At 34.0% G+C, this 25,610-nt stretch overlaps 1 protein-coding gene across 2 annotated transcripts; it reads left to right on the top strand.

Annotated features, from left to right (window-relative positions):
- The first annotated feature begins 1,310 nt into the window (after positions 1-1,310).
- LOC144443199 (semaphorin-2A-like) lies at positions 1,311-25,069 on the top strand. Of its 2 annotated transcripts, none has more exons than XM_078132592.1 (18): positions 1,311-1,415; positions 1,810-1,898; positions 5,400-5,490; positions 5,722-5,867; positions 7,377-7,463; positions 7,966-8,094; positions 8,451-8,661; positions 10,494-10,645; positions 12,205-12,328; positions 12,662-12,725; positions 13,231-13,393; positions 14,570-14,747; positions 16,115-16,197; positions 16,816-16,988; positions 17,702-17,718; positions 18,468-18,983; positions 19,564-19,655; positions 20,562-25,069. In XM_078132592.1, exons 3-18 carry the CDS (start codon positions 5,409-5,411, stop codon positions 20,625-20,627), a joined length of 2,283 nt encoding a protein of 760 aa, XP_077988718.1. In that variant the 5' UTR covers positions 1,311-1,415; positions 1,810-1,898; positions 5,400-5,408; the 3' UTR covers positions 20,628-25,069. The 2 variants fall into 2 exon arrangements, with proteins under 2 accessions (XP_077988718.1, XP_077988717.1); XM_078132591.1 differs by having other exon boundaries at positions 5,374-5,490.
- The last annotated feature ends 541 nt before the right edge of the window (positions 25,070-25,610 follow it).

Here is a 25,610-nt window from a genome sequence, read left to right as displayed (position 1 = left end):
GTCACACTGAAGATAAACATTGAGACTTACAATATAAACACAACAATTTAAACAAGTAAACTTAGACCAAAGAATAAATGAACAAATAAACACATCCATCCAAAGTCCCATGGTCACTTACTAAAAATGAAAGTCCATGTCAGTTGAAAAAGTTATTGAGTGCTTTCAACCGTTCTAATTATAGACTAATAGTGTTTTACGATGGCCCACAGAAGACAGAGGAAAACTAAATTTGTGGAATATATAATTGATTTTTGAGAGCAAATATTCAATACAAGGATGAAACTTTTCTTTCATATGACAAGACATTAATTTTTGGGGTCAAAATAAAAATATCAAAGCAAAAAGTACCATTTCCGTGACAAAAGTTTCTTTTTACAGAGCAGAAAATTAATTTGCAAAACGAAAATTCTTGTGGCCCAAACTTTATTTTCGCGTGATAACATTTAAGATGCAGGATAAAAGGTTTAATTGTTGGTGCAATGTTTGAAACATTAGAACCTATTTTTCTAAAGTTTTGTTATTGTAACAAGCCTTAAAACATCACATTGCAAACTATTAATCCTTAGAGCAGTACACCAAGTTTTCATGAAAAAAAACCTCTAAATTTGTATAAAAAGTATTTAAATGTCAAGCCAAAATATGGATTTAAGTCGATTAAAATCTTATATGGGCAATATATTTATTTGGCATTAAAAGAGGAGAATGAAGGAAATAATATTTTTTTTTTTAAATAATCGAAACCACAGACAACTAACACATCTTTGGCGAAATCAAGCAAGTACACAGGGGCGTGTAATATTTCATAGATTGTTGTTTTCCAGGTCTACAGACTAAATATAACAACCTTTTGATTATATATTCCTACATGTAAGAGGAAGAGACTATTTCTTAGTAGTATAGAGATTGATACATTTGTAGCAGCAAGATTAGTACGATATTTTCCTAAGAAAACGGCATTCTAAGCAATAAGAAAACAACAATCTATGAAATATTACACACCCCTGTGAGGAAGTACTTTCACTACCTTTATCCTGTGTGTGAGTGCTATAAACCATTGGAGACGGTTTGCTTTACAACAGTCATGTATACATACGCAGTGCCGTGCATTGTTCATTAGTATCTTCTACATTCAAATAAAATTATCTACCTGTTCACTTTGATTAATCAAATTTCATATTTTTATTTGAAATTGGGTTATTTAAAATCGACTTTGTCCAGAGATTGTCAGTAGCTCGGTGATTTGATTGGTAGTGGCGGATGATTAAAACATTGTTATCACAGCTCAGGGTGAGGTCAAAGGTAGCCAGTGTTGTGATCAGATCTAGACGGTTAGTTTAGTACATAATAATACATGCAATATTGTATCAGCTACCTCAGAGATGACGACGACATAAATATAAGGTACTGTTAAGGTAATATCATATTGTTATTGATACGTAGATGTGGATAGTGTGTTGTAAACTCGGTAAATATTAGTAGCAGGTGAATATCTGGTTAAACACCAGCCGTCAAACGATCAAGTACTAAGTAGCAATCATGTGTGGATGTGAACTTATACAATGTTATACTGGAATAAAAAATGCAAGTTGTTATCATTTTGAGCAAAGAAAATGATCGCATTGGCTGTGAAATTGTAAGGCTCTTTCAAAATAAAACTAAATCTGAAGAATTTAAGAAATGTTGGTGTGTATTCTGAAATACTCAAGAAATTAGAAGCAAATGACCCAATGATGACCTCGTAATTTACATAATCATTGTAGTTGATAATGTACAAGGAAGTAAACACTCAATATTTTTTCTCGGTAGTTCTACTTCCTGCTGTACTGGGGAAAAATAACTCAGTTCTACCCAGTATTCGTTGATAAAAAAAGAAGAAAGTTCACCTCTTGATATCGGTAAGTTGTGTTTTTAGCCGACTCGTTATATATTGGCGTTGTGTACCATTTGTTAGTAGTTGTCACTGAAGTCAGAGTACTGAATTGTCGAACAAGGATCCGGAACAGTGGGAATCATTCGAATCGTGGTGGATAAGAATCACATTCATTATCTCTAGGGACCTTATCCCTAACCTTAAGGGCCTTGTGGTGATCCCAAATTCCCAGATCGTAATTGTATACAGATGTTTGTCCATCCAGTTAGTAGTCAACGGTACACGTCAAAAAGAATTTCGGATTTATTGACTAAGGCCGTAAGTGGACTACATAGCATACGTGTAACGATAAATGAAACTGGGAACGGCTATATTTGGAGTCATCACAGTCAAATATATTGTGCTATAATCATCGACCAGCAAACACGTGATGTTAATTCAAGTCGACAGAATGTTTCTACAATGTTTAGATAGATTTACAACATTTCATGAGTTCCTTCAGAATGGATGAATTCAGTTCAGTATTAAGATTTTATCTACATGTGTATTCTGAATTTCATATTATAATAACTCTTATGAATTAAGAAATGACAACTGTGAAAAAGCAGATCAAGTATAAAATAGACATCGAGTTCAAAGGTATTCAGGTCTTTGAATGTTAGACTAGCTATTCAGATTATGACTGAATTGCTATCATTTAGGATTAGTTAGTATCATTGTATCATATTTGTTGTGATGTACGTGAGTGTGTTAGTTGATACATTGTTAGGGTTGTGACTACCACATCCATAAATCAGCATCTATTTTCATCCCAGGCAAAAATAGACATGCCAGAAGTAAAGAATTAGAAACAGACAACCTAAGGCAGATTTTTATTTCCAGTGCTAACAATATCCAAGTTTATGGGGAAACTAATTGCTCTATGCAGCAGCTGCTGTATATTTTGTTTTGTGACATATATGTACCACACCCATCATCAATAATGTCTTGTTTTGTTCAGCAAACTGTAATGCCATGCGTTAAATTAAACTTTACATAATTCACTGTATTTATATGTGTCCTTGAAAACTATCAAACTATCATCTACATTGATTGTATTGTGTAAATTTCAGAGAATAATTGAATGTTCAGAGTAATGTGTGTTAGATGAAACATTCTTAGTACCAGGGGAGGTGGGGGGTACATGTTTATTCAGCCTTGGTAAGGATGTACCGACAATGCAATAACAAATTCATGTACCAGATCTCATTTATTTGCACCTTTTTTCAACCATGTACAAGAACAAGAACAATTGTGTATGTACACATGCACATCATGAGATCATCTTGTCTTGAACAATGTATCATTTGTACATTCCTAGGAAAATAAGACAAATTTGTCCTGTAGGTTTCTTTGAGTGTATGTAATTGTACACCCATACACGTACACAGTGATGTACAAGTACACAGTGATACACATACATGCACACATAATAAATGCCGTCCAGGTAAGTCTTGTCTGTTCAATTAGTCAGGGGTCATGTTTTTCTTTTGCTTTTCTGTGTCTAATCACTCTTCCCTGGATGGCATTTATTGCTTCTCATACACAGAAAATACACTCTCGCCACCAACATCAGATAAATTTACTACTCTGCTGATACACCGGTCTTCACTCTTTTTCCTGATTGGTCAATTTGTAACTGTCAGTCAAAATTTAATGCCCACGCCAGAGTACAAGTACATACACATACACATACACATACAGTGATACTCATACAAATGCATGTACATGTACACATACACGTGCACATACACATGCACATGTATACACATACACATAAACGTACACATACACGTATACGTACACTTACATGTACATGTACACATACACATACACATACACAGACACACACTTCTCCATGCCTATAGCACTGCAGAACCTTTAGTTCACCTGTGCTATACAAGTGATAACATTGGCTGTATGCCAAGACAACTCTATCAACATTATAGTTCAATCAGTCAAATTGCAAAATTTTTATGCACTCACTTAAATTGGATCACTTGTTTGTTGTATTAACCTTCCTTTATTGAAGCAATATTAACAGTAGTAGAAGTACCCTATGATACTTCTTTAGAAAACAAGCAAACAAACTGAAGTTCAGTTATAAGAATATAAAGCTAAACTAAACAGATCAGCAGTGTAAACATCATTTTGTATGGTTTTGTAGAGAAGTGGGTCAAATAACTCGTTTATTAACGTTGTACATCTATATTTAATAGGATACTGTCTGCTGCACTAATTTAATTGCTATACACAGTGTGCCACACCCTTGTTATTTATAGATAATGACAACAATGCACGTCAAAATGTTTGATTATTGCCATAGAAACAACAAGCATATGAAATAATCAGCTATGAAAATATGTTGGTACTTTTATATAATGTTTACAGTTGCCAATTGAAACAGAATTAATTTTGTTTTAAATATTTGAGTTTTAATTATAGTGAAACAAGATGCTTCATGCAAATGTATATTCACTTCTAATTTTCTATGCACCACACCCGTCATCAATCATGTCTCGTTTTGTTCAGCAAACTGTAGTGTATTAAATTCAACTTTACACAATTCACTATACATGTGTAATGTAAACCTAGATATTTTTCCGCTAGAAAAGTTTGCGATTTTACAGTCTTCGGCTAGTTCTCAAAGACTAATTTTAACTAATTTAATTACCAGACTGGTACATTGTGTTCATTTACAAGAAGGCATTTTAGTCACTACTTATTTGTGCATTTTTGGTTTCCAGAGAAATAAGTGAAAATATATTTTTAAAAATTTGTGTGAAAATTTCCAGGTTTTCAGTATCCTTGAAAGCAGACATACTAGTCTACAATACTTCCTTGATAACTATCATCAGTTTTGATTGCATTATGTAAATTTTTGACAATTAGATGTTATGCCCCAATATTTTTCATCGTTCAGCCAAGGTAACCTTCGGGGCCTATCTCACTATGAGTTGCTAGACGAGTAGTGACAAAACCCTTAGGCTACGAGTATTTTCCAGGTTGAATGAAGAAACATATTGGAGAATAACATAATTATACCAGTGACAGTAATATCAAAGACAAATTGGGGAAAGTAATGACAATTTTGAACATTTTGACTAATATTTCAAACACAGCAGAACCAATGACATAGACACATGTTGTCGTGACCTAGACATAGAACGACCAGAGTACATATTCCATTTTTTTTTGTTCAACTTGGCTAGTGCATGGTCCAATGAATGAATATTCAGTAGTTTTAGTTTGTGTCTATCTTAGTTTGCCAATGATTTTCATCGTAGTATGAGCATTCCATTGAAAATACAGAATGTTGTACATGTATACAGAGATGTATAGGCAAGATGTGAGGTATATGACCTCATCAGGGTTAGAGGTTCGGTGCTTCTATAACTCAAAGAAGTAATCGTCATAATAATGTTATATTAAAGTATGTATTTTACTATTCAACATGGCAGATTTCTTGGGTTTTTTTTACTAAAAGGAAGTAACAATGATGAAAACTGTTGGAACAGTTATCCTTGCAGTGGTTGTGTGTATGGAATCAGTGAAGGCGGTAAAATTTGGATTAGAAGGTATGTAGAAATTATGACAGCTTCATTTATAATTCTATGTTTCATATAGGGTCTATGGTTTCTCATCGTAACACCTTCAAAATGATGGGTATGTCTGCCAGTCGGCCGGTCTGTTAATAAAAAACTGTATATGTATGAGTACATGTTGGTGATACTTTCTATTCATAATTATACTTTTTTTAACAGTCTGATTTTAATGACATACTAGTATCCACATTCTTTGTCTCACAGATTCAGATCTAACTACATATACAAATGGTGACATAGCATACTACAAAACTCTCTATCCAATGGGTGACCGTTTATACATGGGGGCAGTATACAAGACATCAAATGAAGGATGTGTGATTATGGCTCCTCTTGATGATATAACTAGTGTAAGTATAAAGAGTTTTTTGTTTAAAATTAGACAAGATCTTTAACACCATGATTATAGCAACTTAAAGGCAAGTGATTCAATCCCAGGTTCTCACATCAGTGTTATCATTTATTAGACATGATCAGTCCTTTTGTTCTGAACCAAATTTTTCTATAGCTGACTGTACAAGACAACTATACTTTACACCTAAAACTTACCCCTAATAATGTTCAAACTGGGCTTTAAACAAAATATTTTGGTCCAAACAAACTGAAAGCAGACGTCATATAGATCTAACAGACTACTAAAATCTCTCATAGTGAACACATATTGCCTGGCCATGAGGGCTATAGCACCCGTTTATTACACCCGAGGGCCTGTGAGTTACCAGAATCACAGTCACGAGGGGGTAATGAACGGGTGCTATAGCCCGAATATAGGCCAGGCAATATGTGTTTTATAATATACCTCATGCTGTGAACTCGCGGTGGCAGACCACATCGTCAGAAGCTGCCATTTTGACCTGCTGTGAACGCGTGGTGGTCACGTGACCATGTAAAAGTTGATGGAACTATTTCCCTAGGGAAATAGTCATTCTATTTTCCTATCACGTGACTGATTCTAGCGAATCATGGCACAGCATTATCACTAGGTATATTAAAACTATTGTTATCCCCAATGAGCAGAGCCCAAAGTGAATACTGTCCACCAGTCTGTTTACAGCTGTACCTTTGACATGCAAATGCCAAATTTATTAAAACTTGGTACAAAGATCACATACCATGCTTGTCATTTGCACATTTCTTAGTATCTTCACTTTTAAAACTTGAATGAATGGCAGCCATATTTGTCATAAAAATTAAATGATTTGCACAATAGCTAACAAACTATAAAACATGGAGACATGATTCATGTGTCTATCCCTATATTATCTCAATAATGTCCACTTTCATAATCTACTGGTATCATTAGATTTTACTTTGACCTTTACTTTCAAGGCTGAATATTAAAATCCAGAGATTTTTTGTTTTTTGTTGGGTTTTTTTGCAGATTGTAATAATAAAATATGGCCAATTTGTTTAAAATGTAATGTGGAAAGGTAAAACAGAATATGGTACACATTTTAGTTTGAATCACTTTTGATAGAAGTTGCTTAACTTTTGAAGGAATGGTGGCTATATTTGTTGTTAAAATCAACTAGTTGTAGTAATGGGCTACAATACATTGGGACTTTGTGCATGTGTCTAACCCCATAATTATATGATGTTTCTGCTGGTATTATTAAATTTGACCTTGACTTTTGACCTTTGTTATGATAAAGACAAAAAAACCTAAATGTAACATTGTAACATTGTAACATTGTAACATAGTAACATTGTAATCTCATGCATCTTGGAACTGGAAAATCAACCATTGCCTGTATACTGGCCGTGATGAGAATAGTTTCTACACTTTCAAAAAATGACTATCACTATATCTATCTGCTGTGAATGTATGTTACTATCTATCATTTTTGATTCATGTACAGTTATGTGACAGTGGCAAAACGTGTGAGTTGTCAATTCCCATCATACCAGATCCACGACCACTTGACTGTAGTGACTCAACACAAAATGTGAGTATTCTTGAGGTTTTTTCTTAGTCTGTAAGGTACACTGTGACAAGACGCCCTCACACATCAATCAACCTGTATTTTATAATAGCAGGCCAGTGAGGGCAGAGTGACATGACACATCTTTACAGTCCATTTTTTTTCTTTCTTTTGATTCGTACCTCTATAGTTCTTTAAAACTAGTTTTCTGTTTAAATCACATGGTTTGTTTTAGAATCCCATGCTATGAAAACCTTACCAGCAAACAGCAGATGCCATTCATGAAGTGAGCATCGATTGATGTAATGAGACATGCCCCTCACCCTTGCACTGTTCTTTTACAGGAACTTGGATCAGTGTTAAAGATCATTTTGTCTAGAAGTCGTGTTTAGATCAAACACCTGTTAGTTCATTATGCATGAAAACACAAGTGAATACATCATAATGTTGAATAGGCTTATAATACAATACTAACTGAACCTGTGATGACATACTATCTTATGTTTTGATTTAAAAAATTATCCAGGCGGAGTATGACTGCAAGAATCACATCAAAGTTATCTTACAAGATCCAACTGATACCGATAATTTACTGGTTTGTGGTACAAATCTTGGTTACCAAAGATGTTACTTTGTCTCTAAAGCTGGTGATACAGTAAGTAAATCATATTGGCATTGCATGATTCATTCAATTTTAATTTTTAGCACCAACATCATCCACCCCCAATAAATATAATGTCAGCTGTATGCCTATAATTTTGTGAATATTTTCATAATGTATTTAATGTAGTATTGATGTTCTACTCATCTTCTGATCATTACTGAATTTCTAGTCTTCTGAGGTGTACACTCACCTATTTACACATTTTTTAGCTATTACCAGTAATATTGATTACAGCAGTACTTTTTCCAATTTCCAGGTATATTGGTAATAATTTTTTTAAACTAATAATATTATAATAATATGTATATGGTATATTGACTTTGGTTTGGAATTTTCCCTATTTTCAGTTGTCCTTAGTTGACGAAAGTGATCCTAGTTTTGATGGAGAACGCAAGTGTCCATTGTCCCCTGATGTACCTGTGACAGCTGTTTTTGGTCAGAATAAGAAAGTGTTCTCAGCAACGACATACAAAGCTACCGGTGATGTAGCAATATCTCGTGGTCCTGCTAATGGTGTACATGATATTGAAACATCAGCAGATGGCAAATGGGTATCAAGTGAGTACTTTACATCAATACTTATATTATGATATCATTTTTGGTTTGACGAGACTTGTAAGGTGCCACTCGATAATTATTTTCATGGTATGCTTGCAACTTTCACCTTCCACAAGCATTTATCTACAAGCAGATTCCCTCGGGTTATTTTTACACCAAATACACAATTTCACCCAGTAGGTATATTTCTACAAGCAGATTCCCTCAGGTTATTTTTACACCATATACACAATTTCACCCAGTATAGGTATATTTCTACAAGCAGATTCCCTCAGGTTATTTTTACACCATATACACTATTTCATCCAGTTGGAATATTTCTACAAGCAGATTCCGTCAGGCTATTTGTACACCATATATACATGTACACAATTTCACCCAGTAGGTATATTTCTACAAGCAGATTCCCTCAGGTTATTTTTACACCATATATACATGTACACAATTTCACCCAGTAAGGTATATTTCTGCAAGCAGATTCCCTTGGGTTATTTTTACACCATATACACAATTTCACCCAGTAGGTATATTTCTACAAGCAGATTCCCTCAGGTTATTTTTACACCATATATACATGTACACAATTTCACCCAGTAAGGTATATTTCTGCAAGCAAATTCCCTCAGGTTATTTTTACACCATATACACAATTTCACCCAGTATAGGTATATTTCTACAAGCAGATTCCCTCAGGTTATTTTTACACCATATACACTATTTCATCCAGTTGGTATATTTCTACAAGCAGATTCCCTCAGGTTATTTTTACACCATATATACATGTACACAATTTCACCCAGTAAGGTATATTTCTACAAGCAGATTCCCTCAGGTTATTTTTACACCATATACATGTACACAATTTCACCCAGTAGGTATATTTCTACAAGCAGATTCCCTCAGTTTATTTTTACACCATATATACATGTACACAATTTCACCCAGTAGGTATATTTCTACAAGCAGATTCCCTCAGGTTATTTTTACACCATATACATGTACACAATTTCACCCACTAGGTATATTTCTACAAGCAGATTCCCTTGGGTTATTTTCACAGCATTCACACAATTTCTCCCATGAGGTATATTTCTACAAGCATATTCACTCAGGTTCGAATTCAGCCTGGTTACTATTTTCACAGCAAGTATGCAATTTCATATACCAGGTGCATATATCTACAAGTAAAACACGAGCTGATCTTATCAAACAATATAATATGATATATTTTGAAAAAGATGACAGAAAAGTGTGTCATCATTTGGACAATTCCATTACATGATAGGGTAAAGTGATCTTGATGCATCACATGTCTGATTTCTTTCTAGTACCCCAAAGGGGACTATTACAGTGGGCTCTATTCGTCCATCCATCTGTCCATCTGAAATATACCATTTCTCACACAGATTGACAGAATTTATACTCATTTGACATCAACTCATTGCATTAAAGTGGCCTTTTGGATGAGGTTTCGGTATTTAGTTTGGATTTTTAATTTATAAAAAACAATTTTATTATGGCTTCCTACTTGAAAAATGAATGCAGACAACATAGACCAAGTCTGTATTTGTAAATCAATGCATTGCAAAAAGCTAAAAAAAAAAAATTGTGAAAGAGATTGTTATTGTACGTACAATAACAAACATTTTACACACTTATCAGTCTTTTGCCATTACAAATGAGGACTTGGCATGTGTTGTTTCATGTTGATTTTTTCAAGTAGGAAGCCATGATAAAATGGTTTTATAAATTACAAATATCCAAACTAAATACCCAATTCTCATACACATGACCACCTTAATGTCATCTGTGTGTTTTCTGTCTGTATCCAGGACCAGCAGAGTTCATTGATTCATACTCACTTGGTAAAATCAATTCAGAATTTAGTCCTACTGTGCTTTTCTTTTACCGGGAAACGGTCAATGAAATCACCACTCAGTATCCAGAGGCCCTGACGTATTCCAGGATTTCCAAAGTCTGTGAGGTTGGTTTGATATTCTATGCAGTATCAGGGGTGAACAAATCCACTGGTCCTGGGTCCGGGACTAGCGATTTTTTGGGCGGACCACACAAATTTTACCTTGTCTGGTCCATCGTACCAGTACCTTACTGTTAATAACTTTGTTAAAAAGTCGTCTGAATATACAGATTCACATAGGCAAGATTTAATGTTTCATATTAGCAGGACCGGGACCACTAATTCTTTCAGCAGGACCACAGAATTTTTTAAGGCACTGGTCCAGGGACCACCAGTTCACAAAATGATTTGTTCACCCCTAAGTATCTATGTTCAAGGCATTTCATTTTAATTGAAATGATAGCTTTAAATTTCACAGGTTTAAAACTAAAGTCATTAATATTTTGATGAGAAAACATAATTATCAAATAGTCTGTGTGTCATCTGAAAAAACTCAGGAAATTACAAAATACTGTATGTGCCACAGTATCAACATGACTGAACTAAAGCAGGGTTTATCTTAGCTAGCTGCATTTCAATATGCCTTGGGGACCAAGAAAAGTCATTTTCACCAGTCCTTCAAGGCACAATCTCTCTAAATAGAGTTAGGCCAAAAATAAAAGATTAATTGTTTCTGGTCAGCACACACATTACTTAAATACCCCCACATTGGTAAGACAAATACAGGGCCAATCATGAACAAGCAAATGACATCTGCCCCACATACACATTTGCTCTAAAGTACTAAATAAAAAGAACATTAACTGCCATAAATAGTAGACTGAGTGACAGGTATGTTAAGACTTTAAAGAAGCGTGTCATCGCACCATTTTAGACAAACTGTCCTGTCCAGAAATTCTTTTTTTCTTGGCCTTATAGAAATTAGGATATCTGGCTTAGAAGAGGCCTGTTGAACACTGAGGGGTTTGGGAGGCAAACAAAGTTAGGAGTTTAAACACAACTTGTGATACCTAATAATAGCCTTAGCATAACACACTGTAAACTGATCAGTTTTCAGACAATTATGCAACAACTGCCCAGCACCACCCCCACCCCCCCCCCCACCCAGAGGGTGAAAGCCAAGGGAAATAGTTGCTATATAACAGTACTGATAAAGGGTAATATGACATCTGCTAGTGCCCAAATAAGGCCGGGCAATGCATATTTTATAACACATCATATTCTCAGCACTTATTCTTTCCATAGTCAAAGCTAATCACCGAAAAGACTCCTGCACTACATGGATAGGGAAAGTACAACATGACTAGCGCCCCACTCAATACAAATTGAGGTCACCATGGATGACTAGTCCATACCACATGATATGATCTAAGCCAATCACCTAAGGCTGTATGAAAACAATGTGTCACATGACGTGATCTAAGCCAATCACCTAAGGCTGTATGAAAACAATGTGTCACATGACGTGATCTAAGCCAATCACCTAAGGCTGTATGAAAACAGTGTGTTATATAACAAAATATACAAGGCTTGATTTAAATTCTCTTATTACTTTCTAAGCCAAAAAATCTTTAAATGATTTAATTTCGGGTGTCAAATGTTGTACCTGTCTTGTTTTGCCACAGGATGATGTAGGGGGAAATGACAATGCTCTGAAAATGCAATGGTCCAGTTTCTTGAAAGCTCGTCTTGATTGTTCTCTGCCAGAAGATTCAGATGAATTATTTAGAACCGTGTATGATGTTTTGGGTAAGTTTACTCTTAAAGGAGAAGTCTTGGATAGGCAACTGGATAATCATTAAGCAAATGAACACCTACATTGTATTGTTAGCATGGACTAGCATATGGATGAACATTTTTAAACAACTGTACACTTGTGCTACAATGCCATTGGTGGTATTTTTATATTATTTCAAAAGAAGGAACAATTTGCTTTCATAGGGCAAAGTTTGGAGAGAATAGATGAACTTTGATTTTGAAAATTTATCTCCAAGCTACCTGAAGAGGAACTTATTAAGTTGAAAAAACATCCATTTGTATGAAATGTGGATAATGCTGAATACACTTTTCTTGGATCTTTAGAGGACACAGATGATGTTGATTATGACTCAGATACAACTTACTTTGGAGTATTTACTAGAAACAGGTAAGAGTATACAACTGTCTGTGTTGCCAAGTGCTATGGTTACAAAAAAAGTCCAGCCAGGCATATTTCTATCTTTTAATATTCTTTAGTACAATGTACACCTAGACTGTATTGATTACTGCAATCAACGTGCATGATTTGATAACTAACAGAGGTACTGTTCAATCAACCAAAATCATGATAAGTTCTTCTAGTGTTGCGTGCTCAAGATGACAAAGTCACTACAGGGAGACACCAAGCCTTTTACTTGCAGTTCTAAGTCCTATAAATGTGATTATAAATGAGCTGTAGGGTCAGTCGAGCTCCTACAAATAATGTTACATTTGTATTCAATAGTATCTACAAGTACAATTTGGAAAATGAATGCACCATGAAAGGGAAACATTCCTATGGATGACAAAGGAGAATGAACAATGAATGGACAAATGAAAGATTGGATGAATGGGTATTGCCCTCGCTGGCATGTGTTATTATTTAACTATTCTTATAATACTGTGTCTTGCAGAAACGGTGTATCAGAGCCAGCATTGTGTTCTTTCAAGCTATCAAAGATTAAAGACTTATTTAACGTTGATACTTCCACTAAATATGTAGATCAGCTTGATCCAGCAAATACTGCTTCGTTATGGGGAGACGTACCAACAACTTTTGACCCAGCACCTGGCGCTGTGAGTAAAGCTCTAAGTTGTCAAACAATGATTTTTTAGATTGCTCTAGACTTCCTTTACAACGTCACATATTCTATATGCACAAAGGGATTAGCAAATACATGGACTCCATCCAAGCGTCTAACCCCATGTAATCACATGCAAGCTTTCTTGTAAAGACAGTAACTTTGACCTTGACTTTCAGGATGTTAAAAATAAGCTATTTCTTGCGTGGCCCCTACTAGTTTTGAATAATGCCAATCATAACATATAAAGGTAATACAGAACAAACCAGATTTAAATTGAATGCCTTCCATAAGGGCAAAGTCTTTAGATTTTCATTCCTTCACACAATAATTGTTGGCATGCAATATAACATGTGATTAGCTATGTTTTAAGTATGTCACAAATTTATATTGAATTTGAAGTGTGCATTCTTACAATATAGCCTAATTACGGAAAACATATAATTATGCAAAGTAATCATTGATATTCTTGGAATGTTCACCAAAATCTTGTCTGTTCTAACCATTACCTTAAGAAATATGTTTACTAAATTTCAATTCAATTGAAGCTGCCAGCAATGACACACACACGCGCACACACACACGCACACACACACACACACACACACACACACACACAGATTTTTCATCCACAATGTATAACCTTCCTCATGGACGGTACAAAAAGTATGCATGCATTACTTTTGGTGCTCATGTCACTTTTTAAGTGAATGGCTACTTTATCTGTAGTGAACAATCATGATTCCCATAATTTAACTCAAAAACATTTATTAATACATAGATACTTCAATCAAGTGTTTACCCCTATATTATTATCAGGTGTAAGCTTTCTTTCAAGACCTTGAACTTTGACCTCCAGGATCTATAGTATAACTATCAAAATCAATAGCACAGACAAGTTGTTGTGTTTATTTGTTGCCATCAATTTCTTTTCAATCAAGCCACATTGTCACATAGAAATAAAGTATTTGACTTAGTTTTCTATGAAGACTTGTTTGTATTTGAAACTTTTTTCTAATGTCTATCTTTGATAAGGGTACTTGCCAATAGTCTGATTCTCCAGTAGTTGTTTTTGATAGACATCTAAAACTTAGTTTGCATATATTATTGTGTTATAAGTTGTAAATGAATTGAACTCAAGGAACACTCTTTGTACTTTGTTTGTAAACAGTGTCAGAGTACAACACCAGATGAAGATACCCTGAAGGCCTTGAAATCACATCCTTTGTTGTCTAATAACCTGAAATCTGAAGGAGCACCTCAGTTGATAGACTCCTATATTGGTGTTAAGTTCACTAAGATTGTTAGTACACAGGTTGGAGGTGACATTATCTTGTTTATTGGCACAGGTAAAAATTATCATTGACAAAACTTTACAGAAGTTGGAGGGGAACAAGGGCGAGGTTGATAATACCATGCATGAGCCAAGTTAAACTAAAAATATAAAATATATACTTTGGTCATTCTAAGTCATGACAACACGCATCTATGTCACAACAACATGTGTCAACATCATCGGTTCTGCTGTGTTCAAAATATGAAACAAAACATTCAAAATTACTATAATTACTTCCCCAATTTTGTTTTTATATCACTGGTGCTGTTATAATTATGGTATTCTCCAATATTTTTCTTCATTCAGCCAGAAAATACTCTTGACCTAAGGGTTGTCACTACTTGTCTAGTGACTGGAAGTGAGAAACGACCCTTAGGTCAGTCATATTATCCTCGGCTGAATGAAGAAAAATATTGGGGAATAACTTCTTATGATATCTAAGTGAGCTGAATTTCTTTCTTCTTGAGGGACTGCACTGTTACAACACAAGACATATTGGCCATGCCAACTTTTCTATAAAATGTGATGTAAATAGGTATTACGATAACCTCAGATAATCCCATAGTCCTTTGCATCTGAGCATGCTCAGTCTGGATTGCAAATTCCCTGTTAGATGTTATTCCTCAATATTTTTCTTTGTTCAGCCAAGGATAATATGACTTATGAGTGACCTAAGGGGACTGTGTCAGTACAATTTGCTAGACCAGTAGTGACAAAACCCAGCTAAATGAAGAAAAATATTGGCGAATAACATATTATACCAGTGCCAGTATTATAAAAAAAAATCAGGGAAAGTAATCGTGGCAATTTTTAACGTTTTGATTCATATTTCGAACAAAGCAGAACCAGTGACATAGACACACAGTGTATAGACACTAGTTGTCATGATGTAGAACAACCAGGGTATAAATTCCATATTTTTTGTTCAACTTGGCTTGTGCATGATATAATAGCTCAGGTACCATAAAACATACAAGTGTTTGCCCCCATGCTATGAGATATGACAGGGGGTATCATTCTGTTTGACCAAGTAGGATATAATTGATAAATTTAGATGAATTGATCTTCTGAGTCAGTATTTCAAGAAATTCCATTTCATTGTTTAGACACAATGATAAAAGTATGTGGAAGGGGTGATGTGTCTTCTATTAAAACTTGTTTCTTGATATGCTTTCACTGTTTGTCACTTTTTTCACCCTTGTTTTGTGTCATTGAGAACAAATTATAGCAGGATTTTACTACTTCAATATGCTCATGATGTAGTTACGTTTGTAATGTCTGAAATAAAAATAAAAAATTGCTGTGATTTGATGCTATGATATGAGGTGATATTTAAGTTGTTCATTCAAAGTTATCTTTTACCATTCCTTCCTTGTATAGACAAAGGAACTGTATTAAAGGTTCTCTACAATGATAATGATAACACGGCGAAAGTACTCCAAGAGATGCAAGTGTCAAGCAAGGTGAATTTTTCATACAATGTTTTATCTTTTATTAAGTTCTCCCAACTTTTCATATGTCTGTCATTCATAGATTGTCAGCTACTTGTAGGAAACCTTATTTTAGAACCAATTCTTAGTATCTCTACAGTAGTTTTTCACTAGTCCATGCGAGACGGTTAATATAGAACAAGACTTATTGTACAGTATTGATGACCAAGAAATCAAATGATCTTTAATTTTTTGATGCATCGAAGTGGTAAAATTCTATTACAGGTACCAAGAATTAAGAGATTTAATTGATGTGGGGAGGGGGGAGGGCAATGTCTTTGAACAGAAAACAGTATTGTTATTTAAACATTATTCCTCGAAATAGAGATCCAAACAAAAAATTGCAAAACTTGAAAATGAACTTTGTTGAAGGGCTGCCTGTTTATTAGATCTTTGCTCCCGTTTTTACAAATGGAGGGACCTATAGACTATGAGAAATCCCTGTTTTGCTGTTATAGTGCAAAATGACAGGTACTGTTGATTTCTAAGCATTTTTATTATATGTCCGAAGTATAATGCTTTCCATTGAGTACTTCTGAAAATCTGTGTTGCCTGGCGGCTACAATGTGTTCTTCATCTTTTTCGTTGTAGGAAAAGATTTCAGTGATGGAATATTCTGGTGACTATCTGTATATTGGCTTTGATGACAGAGTTGTACAGTTGTCAATGAAACTCTGTAATAAATATCTAGCTTTTCCCGATGAATGTAACATGGATCCACATTGCATATTTCATGAGAATGAATGTAAAGACAAAAGTGACGTGTAAGTGGCATTGATAAGATTATTTTTGCAATGTGTAGATTGCCAGACTCCAAGGTAATTGTATGATATTTTAGACATCAGCTACCAGCAGATTAGTGTTGGGTTCTATGTTTTTACACATGGAAGACGTGTTGAACTGTAGTAATATAGACTGAAAGATCAGCTGTTGTGAGCACTCTTCTTGTCAAACCATTTCCATAAGGGAGGGATGATAAGGATGCCCCAGTGACATCTTTTTCATATACAGTCAAAGGATATACTGCGATGATGAATATAATGAACTAAATGTGATTCTAAATACCTCATGCATTAAACTTGTAAATTATCGTTGATATGTGTTATCAGCAAATGCACAACTAACTATTCAAAGTACATGATAAGATAGAGGTTGCAATGCGACTGCTTTTAATAATCCTATGCACTTATAAAGGCTGCAATGGATTGTATGCTCCCCTGGGAGTTGAGGAAGTATAAAGGTCATTGTGCCGATAAAGATCCGAGTGAGGGGTAATAAATTTAATGCGCTTTGAGCATAGGGTGGGAAAGCACTATCCTATCAGGAAGTATTTCAATCAGGACATGATATTTACAGACATTACCTAGTAGCCATCTCTATTTATAAACTTGTAGATAATGTAAATGTCCATCGGAATTTAAATGTACATTTGTATTTCTCTATTTTTTTTTCTCCTACTTAATAACAACAATTGTAGAACTGGTGCAGCTCAAGGTAAGTTGCTCAAAGTGACGTATTCCTTTTCGATTTTTATAGTCATATTTGTCAAAAAATTAATCTAATCTAATCTACTAATAGCATTGAGTATTCAAAAAGAAACCTTCTATATTATTAGACAAACTGCCTCTCAAAGTACCACATATTGATGATGGCATATAGTGTATTCATACCAGTTTTCAACCATATCTGTCCTAGTTTAACATTAACTGGCTGTGAGCTGTGAAACATATAAAGATTCAGATTTCATAAATGTTATGACATGTCATTATCTGGTCTAGTAATGGCTTGACGTGACGACACTGTGAGTTGAATAATGACCTCTCAAGTCAAATGCCAAAATGACATTGTCATACTTGTACTTCTTTTTAATACATTGTGTATTATTAAAGCAGTGTTTAAACATAGAGTAAGTGTCTGTGATTTTATAAATGAATAGCATTCTCATGGTACCACTATCTTGTTCTCGTACCTATCTGTCAAAATTCTGGCTTTTTGAGTCTTATACCAAAATCAAGCTATTCAATGCGAGTAATATAAAACCTTGTGAAAAGTAAAATAATATTTGTGTCCAGTACTGAGAGTTCTTTGTGGTCAGACAGTGGTTAAGAAATAGCTTAAAAGTACAGTACATTAGTTGGGAACTCACAGTGTCTTCTCCTAGACGTGTCGTCAATTGTTTTAATTTAAAAAGATTTTTAAAAAAACATGGTTTTTTACAATATATACATTTTTCTTTGGTTAAGTTTCTGCAGATACCAAAAAAGTCAAGTGTCAAGAGGGCCAAAATAAGGTATTATCTTGCCCTATACAAGATACTGAGTGGAAGAAAGATAACCAAGCATTGAATACAGATGGATCCAAGTCCCAAGTTATTAATGGAGTTGGTTTGCTCATTAAAAATTGTGAAAAAGCTGATAAAGGAATTTATACGAGTGGGAGCTGTACCATAGAGCTCACTGTTTACTCTCCTACCTGTGGCAAAGATGAAATCATCAAATCCTGTCAGGGAAGAACCGTCAATGTCTTGTGTTGTTCTGAAAGTGGTGCTGACACAACTTTTACTTGGAAAGACCCAAAGGGTGTGGAGGTGACCACATTATCTGGAAATACACTTGCCTGGGCCAAAGTAGTAGAAGGAAATGAGTGCGTCCATGACCACGTCAGTTGGTTGGTTGTAGAAGTCAGTATAGAATCAAATGGCACCTATACATGTGAAGGAGCAGATGGTACAAAGAAAACTGCAATAATTGAGTTGGATTGTAAGTAGTTTATTATTGAAGGGAAACTTTACTCCATAAGCTTTGAGTTTTCGGAAAATCATTTCTTGATTTCACATCACATAATGTTTGCTCAGTTGACTTGTTGTAATGAAGTAGTGAGGATTAAAGTACCTCATATAACTGCCAGTCATTAAATCTTATGTCTATGATCAAATAAATCAAATAAAATGACAGTCATTAATTACAACATTTCAAAAAATGTTAATTGCATCTGGTAATATTTATATTTTTGAAGCCACTGTTGGATGACTTTGGTACATGATCTGTGTCAGGTACACAAATTCAGTGTGAATGGAGTCTCAAATCAAGCTTATCAGTTTAACCTAAGACCACAGTGGTCTGAGGTTTATTGTGTCACCTCAGAGTGAAACTCACACTTGTAGTCTGTACATAGTAGTTGTAACAGCATTATTTGTCATTACATTAGATACAGTACCAATTTTGTGTTAGTATCCCGTGTTGAAATGCATATTGAAAGATTATTGTCGTAAATTTCAACACTAAATTATTCTTGGCTTCATGTTCATGATTGTAATTCTCCCCACTTTGTAATTTTCAGCATGTGTTAATGATAACAGATTAAGATGCCAACAAGAGAAATATAAAATTGCTGAAGATAATTATAAGAACCAGCCAAAATCTGGAAATCAGGTATGGAAAAATTACTATGACAGAACTCCATGACATATGAGATTAGCACACCAAATAAACAATATAATCACATACCGATTAAGTCTATTATCTATATCTTACCTAATTATTATATAGAATAGAATCTTTATTGCGTCCGTTAAGAAAACTACATTACTTCATTGGATTTTCTGCAATAAGTATTTGGTGCTAAATTAAACTAGTAAATATAATAAACTACAGTAATAATAGTTAACAAAAAAATAACAAAATAAGGTTTATATGAAAGTATAAACTTTTGGTTAGATAATGTAATGTAGATAATGTAATATATATATATAATATATATATATCAGGAGATGCTGACGAGTGATTTACTCACGAAACAGGCTTGTAGAGACGAAAAAGCCTACTTGATTTTCTTCTACCCCAACATATATATAAATGCACTTGTCTGATGATCGCACAATGTGTGAAACTCCGAGTTACAACCAAGAAAGAGTTCCAGTACTACCAAAACTATTGCGCTCTGCCACTGCGGTATAGAGCACTGTCTTAGCAGATTGATACTCACTGAGTTATATATATATATTGTTTTGTTTTTTCATTTTTTTAACTGTACAATGTCTTTCCTTTTGATGAGCACTGAATTTATGAATATATTAATATAATATCTATGAATTCATTATATGCTGATATGATCTCATAATATTTGCTCTGCTGAAAAGAGGTGAAATAGACTTACAGTGGAAATGAAATATTTCACAGTGTGTACATTTTGTAGAAGGAGGGGCAGCTTCAGAATCACACATCATTTACATAGCTCTTCTGTTTCAAACCATATAATGTGAAGTATATTGTTTTGCATTTAATGGTAATGTTTAAGTTTTTAATCACGTTATTTTCTCTTTTCTTACTTATTAACAGTGTAACATTGCAGTAATCGATTGTGACGACTGTTGTCCTGAAGATACTACTTGTCCAGCTAAATAGAGAAATGAGTGTTGTCCTGAAGATACTGCTTGTAGAGAAATGACAACGTACAGTATCAGTATTTAAACTTTTTGTAGTAGATTCAAATTCTGAACATATTAGATAATTTACCTAGTATATTTCAGCTAAATCACTTGGCCATTTACAGCTGTTATTGTACACGTTTCAATGGCATAGACTTGTTATATGACAGCAGGACAGTGTTGTACACTACTAGTAATATTTCCATCCCTTTGTACATTTTAAGTGATGGGCATTTTGCTGTTTGATCTTGATGGTCATAGCACAAGTCTGTGTCATTTAACTGGATATAATTACAGCTCATTGCTAATCAACTGATTTAGCTTATATACAGGTAAGTTAATTCAACTCAGAGTTTGGAACCACTGCAAAATATGATTCCAGAGAGAAAGTAAACATCAGCATTGGTTGTATGTACCAATTGTGTTGTCTTTTACTTTGTTATTGTGTATTCATTATAATGTAAGCCCAGGAGTCAACACCAGTTTAGATGATCACTAAGTCTTTTGTGCAGATATTCAAGAGAGAAAAATATACAGGTCTGCTGAAAAAAATCTGCTCTGTTATGCTATAACCTGTTTACTTAACTTTTAAAAAAAAATTAACAAAATAAAAGATGTGACTATACAAATTTTATAATTACACTGTGGATGAATTAATACATTAAACCTCATCCCTGGGGCATACCTTCGTTTTCAGTGCAGAAATGGGTTTGTCATGTTTACTACAACCAGTGATGACATACTATCTACAAGGTGAAGTGTCAATAATGTATCAATTTATGAGAATGTTGATATAGTAAAAATAAATTTATAATTTACAAGTTAATACAAACCAATGATAAATCAATGGGTTTAGCTTGGTCTTGGGCAGATTGAAATATTTTATTATCCTTATGTTATCAGATGTTATGATAAACGTATAAATCTCATACCCAAAGTATAGTACAGTACTGTATAGAGTCTGACTTCAGTGTGGTTACAATGTACGCAGATATGTAATATGTAACATATTTGTGTTTAGGAGTGTTTTTGTTGGATGGAAAGCTGTATGTATAATCATTTTCCAAGAATTTTTTGGAAAGATTTGGGAGTGGGAGATGTCGGGGGTATATATTTTATTCAAGAAAATTACAAGTTATTAGACATATCTTGCCATAGAAGTGCAAAGAAATTTACAATTTTGAACTTTTTGAGAATAGAAAACTTCTATTATTCTTGCTACGTATTTTGATAGTTTGATGATAAATGACAATAAAAAAGATGCCAAACTAATAAAGAATTAAATGATTAAAGAAAATGTTGCATTTGAGGCAGAGTTGCATAGACTTTTAATGTTAACAATTTAAAAAAGTGTGTCGATTCTTTGTGAGATGTACACTTAATACATAGAAATGACACATTAGGTGTGAGGATTTAAGCAATTTGGAGGTAGTGAAAAGGAAAATAACTTGTAGGAAATTTTCTAGTTATTTGTCAGTTCTTTGCATATAGTTTTATGACACTCATCATCAAGTGACTACATGTTGCTAATGTTAGAGGCTGTCTACTTTGAAAGAATGGTGGACATGGAAGCTGTAATATTTTCCTAAACTATAAGTACTAGCATATACCATTTGTATACACTTGAGGCTTCTCTTGTCATTAGGTTTGGTTTTTTCAAATATAATTTTATCAGTAATGGTTATCTTAGCTATGATGGAGTGTCACCAGTTAGTAAGCATAACACATGTCATCGTTGTACATGTAGTGTTAGAGGCTGTCTACTTTGAAAGGACGATGTAAAGGAAGGCTGCCATGAGTTTACAAGTCAGTTAACCAAATAGAATTTGTTATTTGCATATGGATAAGGGATGGGGTGGTTACAAGAAATGATATTATGGAAAGACAAAGTAGTCATAATACTGAGCTTTTCTTGCCTGTGAAGTTCCATCCAAAGAAAATTTCAAATCTTCACAAATGAAATGACAGTTGTCAACAATTGAACCATATTGATATGAGTACTAACAATATTTGCACAGTCATTTAGTCTTATGTAGTATTGTTTTCATTTGTAATTTCTTCTCTCCAGGTAATGACCTGCATATTATTTTCCCCTAACAAAATAGTACATATAGGAATGTTGTTGGCTGTATACATATTTTGCCTAATGATGTAGATATTTTTTTCTGCCAGTAGTTCTTTTTTTTCTCTGTCACAGGGCTTACTCACTTTTAAGGATAAGTACATTCGGGGAATATACTGAAAACATAGATATTTTCACCACTAGAAATGTTTGTGATTTGCAGTTTTCAACTAGTTACCAATGACTAATGTTTACACATTTCTAAACTTGGTACACTGTATTTATATACAAGAAGGCATTTTAGCCATTACTTATTTTCATGTTTTTTGTTTCCAGCAAAGTATTACTGTTAGTAGAAGACATTTTTGAATGCTGTACATAAATGTCATAGTTCTGATAGCTTTCTTTCCCTTCAATAACCTTGTATTTTTATAGCAATACGTTTCATCTCTTTCCTGTCTCTATTTTGGTATCACCCATTTACTACTTACAGGCCTACGATACACATACATTTTTTTAAATATTCAGAAGATGTGTTGTTATTCTTGTCACATTTGAGGCTGGTATCTTGTATTTTCTATTATGAAAAGTGCATTACTATTAGTGCCCTTTTCCATTGTAAAAGTAATATTCTTTAGAATTCTTTGTACTGTATGGTTATATGACCCTCAAGATCCAGTAATATTCCCAACAGTTCACAAACATAACAAACTAAGTAGAAGAATTTTTAAATCCAGTGTTTTGGTTGCTGATGCACATTTGAAAATAAAATTGTACGAACAGGACTTGAAAAGTTCATGTTTTAGGTACAAAATATTGTTAATTTTAGTGAAAAGACTCACTTAACCCCAGGGTCCTCACTGCCATGATAGTGTATACACTACTATGAGTGGAATTCTAAGAGATATTACTAGTACATTTTGGTGTCTAACAAAATCATTTCCCCATTGGTAAATGTAGAAACAAGTGAATGCAAACACAGAGACAGTAAATACTTACTTCATTATGCCAATGAAAGAAAAAAGTAGCAGGATAATTTTTGTCAGGGACCGGGAAGAGGATGATACAACACACAGCAGGATAGCTTGAATAGTGATTACTTTGACGGGAAAACTTCATTCTTAAATGTCTGTCTGCTTATTTCATGTAAAACGTTATTGTCATGTCAAGTCACTTTCTTTTCTTATTGACTGACATTGTCTTCATAGTAAACTATTAGTTTGTGAGGTCACTCAATTATATGGATGCTATTGTACAAAAATGTTGATATTAAAATGTTTATTGTCTGGAAATATTGTGTTTTTAAGCATCAGATCATGTATTAGATAGGGAATTGTTACTGAGAGCACTCCAAAATTTACTGTAACTTGCAACAACAGATTGCAAACAGGAAATTGCGAATACAGCACCTTTTGCTCAAATTGGGGATATCATCACCTCATTTTACTGTTTTTAAGAGCTTGTCACTTGGTATTCTGTAGAAGTGTACATCAAGGATGTTTTTCATACTGTTCAGCAGACACCACAGAAAGCAGCAGTGCTGTATGATTAACAAGTAATCTGTACCATGTACATGTATATACCTCAAGGTACATATGTATACCCCAAGGTACACACAGACAGGAAGTAGAGCGCCACCATGATAAATTTTGGAAAGGCCTGTTTAGCAGAGCACCCATATAATGATGAATTTTTCATTGTAACTGTGTTAACAAAAAGTACTAGAAATGTATAAAGGGAATAAGCTAGCTTAAACAATAATATAATTGTGTACTTATAAAGCAACTCAGTATTGGTGCATTTTGTGCATTTAGATTTAAGTACTTTGAACACCTGTAGTTGTGTTTAACTGTTCTATGTATGTTTATTATTCAAATTACAACTCATTACTTTATTGATTTTATTCAACCAGATGTGAAATTTCTTTTGATTTTATGATTAAAAGTGATATGAAATCTTTTTCTTTTAATTATGGATTCTAAATCCTTGTCTGTGTAATGAATGGTGTTACAAATAATTTAACATTTTAGTACTCTATTACCTGTATTATTGTTATACGTCACCTGTCACCAATCTCGCATTGAGAAAATGAATTCAAAAATGAATTCGTAGTTGCAGGTGACGTATAAGTATGTTTTTGCAAAATACTGTTCCACATATTACTACTCAAGATTTTCCGGTATACCGGAAAAATGACCTCACAGCAAAGATATGAACAGTATTTTGCAATAACATAATTATATTTATATTGTACTGGTAATACTGTGGTAATTGAAAATAATGTATATGTGCTTTTTGGAAATTATTCAGTTTCAAACTTGGTGTAGAGGACACATTTTATTATGTGGTTTATATATGAAGCAATAATTAAATGTTGAATGTTACATTTTTTCCAAGTTTGAGGTCAGCTTTTTGTTTTCTTAGCACAACTGAACTGAGTGCTATTGGCATGGTGAAATGTGTGTCTGTGTATGTGAATGTGTGTATGCGTCACCTGGATTCAATATAGGTTAAAAATTGTAAGCTCTTACAAAAAAAGGTCACTAACACCAAAGGTCAGAGCTGCAGACACAAATATGGCTTTTCACATGTCCTACCACATGGAACTCTGTGTGTGTGTGTGTGTGTGTGTGTGGGGGGGGGGGGGTGTGGATGTGGGTGTGTGAACTCAAAAACCTACTGAGCCTATTGCCTTGACATGTGGGGAGGATATTCCTTTGGGTGACCATGTAATGGCATGTACAGTTGAGAAATGGTATGTTCATTGTAATCAAACTGATTAATAAAATAACTACAAGATCATCAATTTTGTTACTACAACATGAAAAGAATCAAGTTGAGAGGGACAGACATTCACTTAAATATTGCATGTCTTTAGGTTCACGTTAGAGAAAAAGT

Source organism: Glandiceps talaboti, chromosome 12, assembly GCF_964340395.1.
Source record: "Glandiceps talaboti chromosome 12, keGlaTala1.1, whole genome shotgun sequence".
Lineage (NCBI taxonomy): Eukaryota > Metazoa > Hemichordata > Enteropneusta > Spengelidae > Glandiceps > Glandiceps talaboti.
Note: the sequence above shows the minus strand (reverse complement) of the source record. Positions and strands in the feature narration are given on the sequence as shown.

Bases quoted from the DNA above. Each gene is read 5' to 3' on its own strand.
- LOC144443199 (XM_078132592.1), top strand. From the start codon at position 5,409: ATGATGAAAACTGTTGGAACAGTTATCCTTGCAGTGGTTGTGTGTATG. The intron at 5,491-5,721 runs GTATGTAGAAAT...TTTGTCTCACAG, and splicing joins GGTAAAATTTGGATTAGAAG to ATTCAGATCTAACTACATAT. The intron at 16,198-16,815 runs GTGAATTTTTCA...TTTTCGTTGTAG, and splicing joins AGATGCAAGTGTCAAGCAAG to GAAAAGATTTCAGTGATGGA.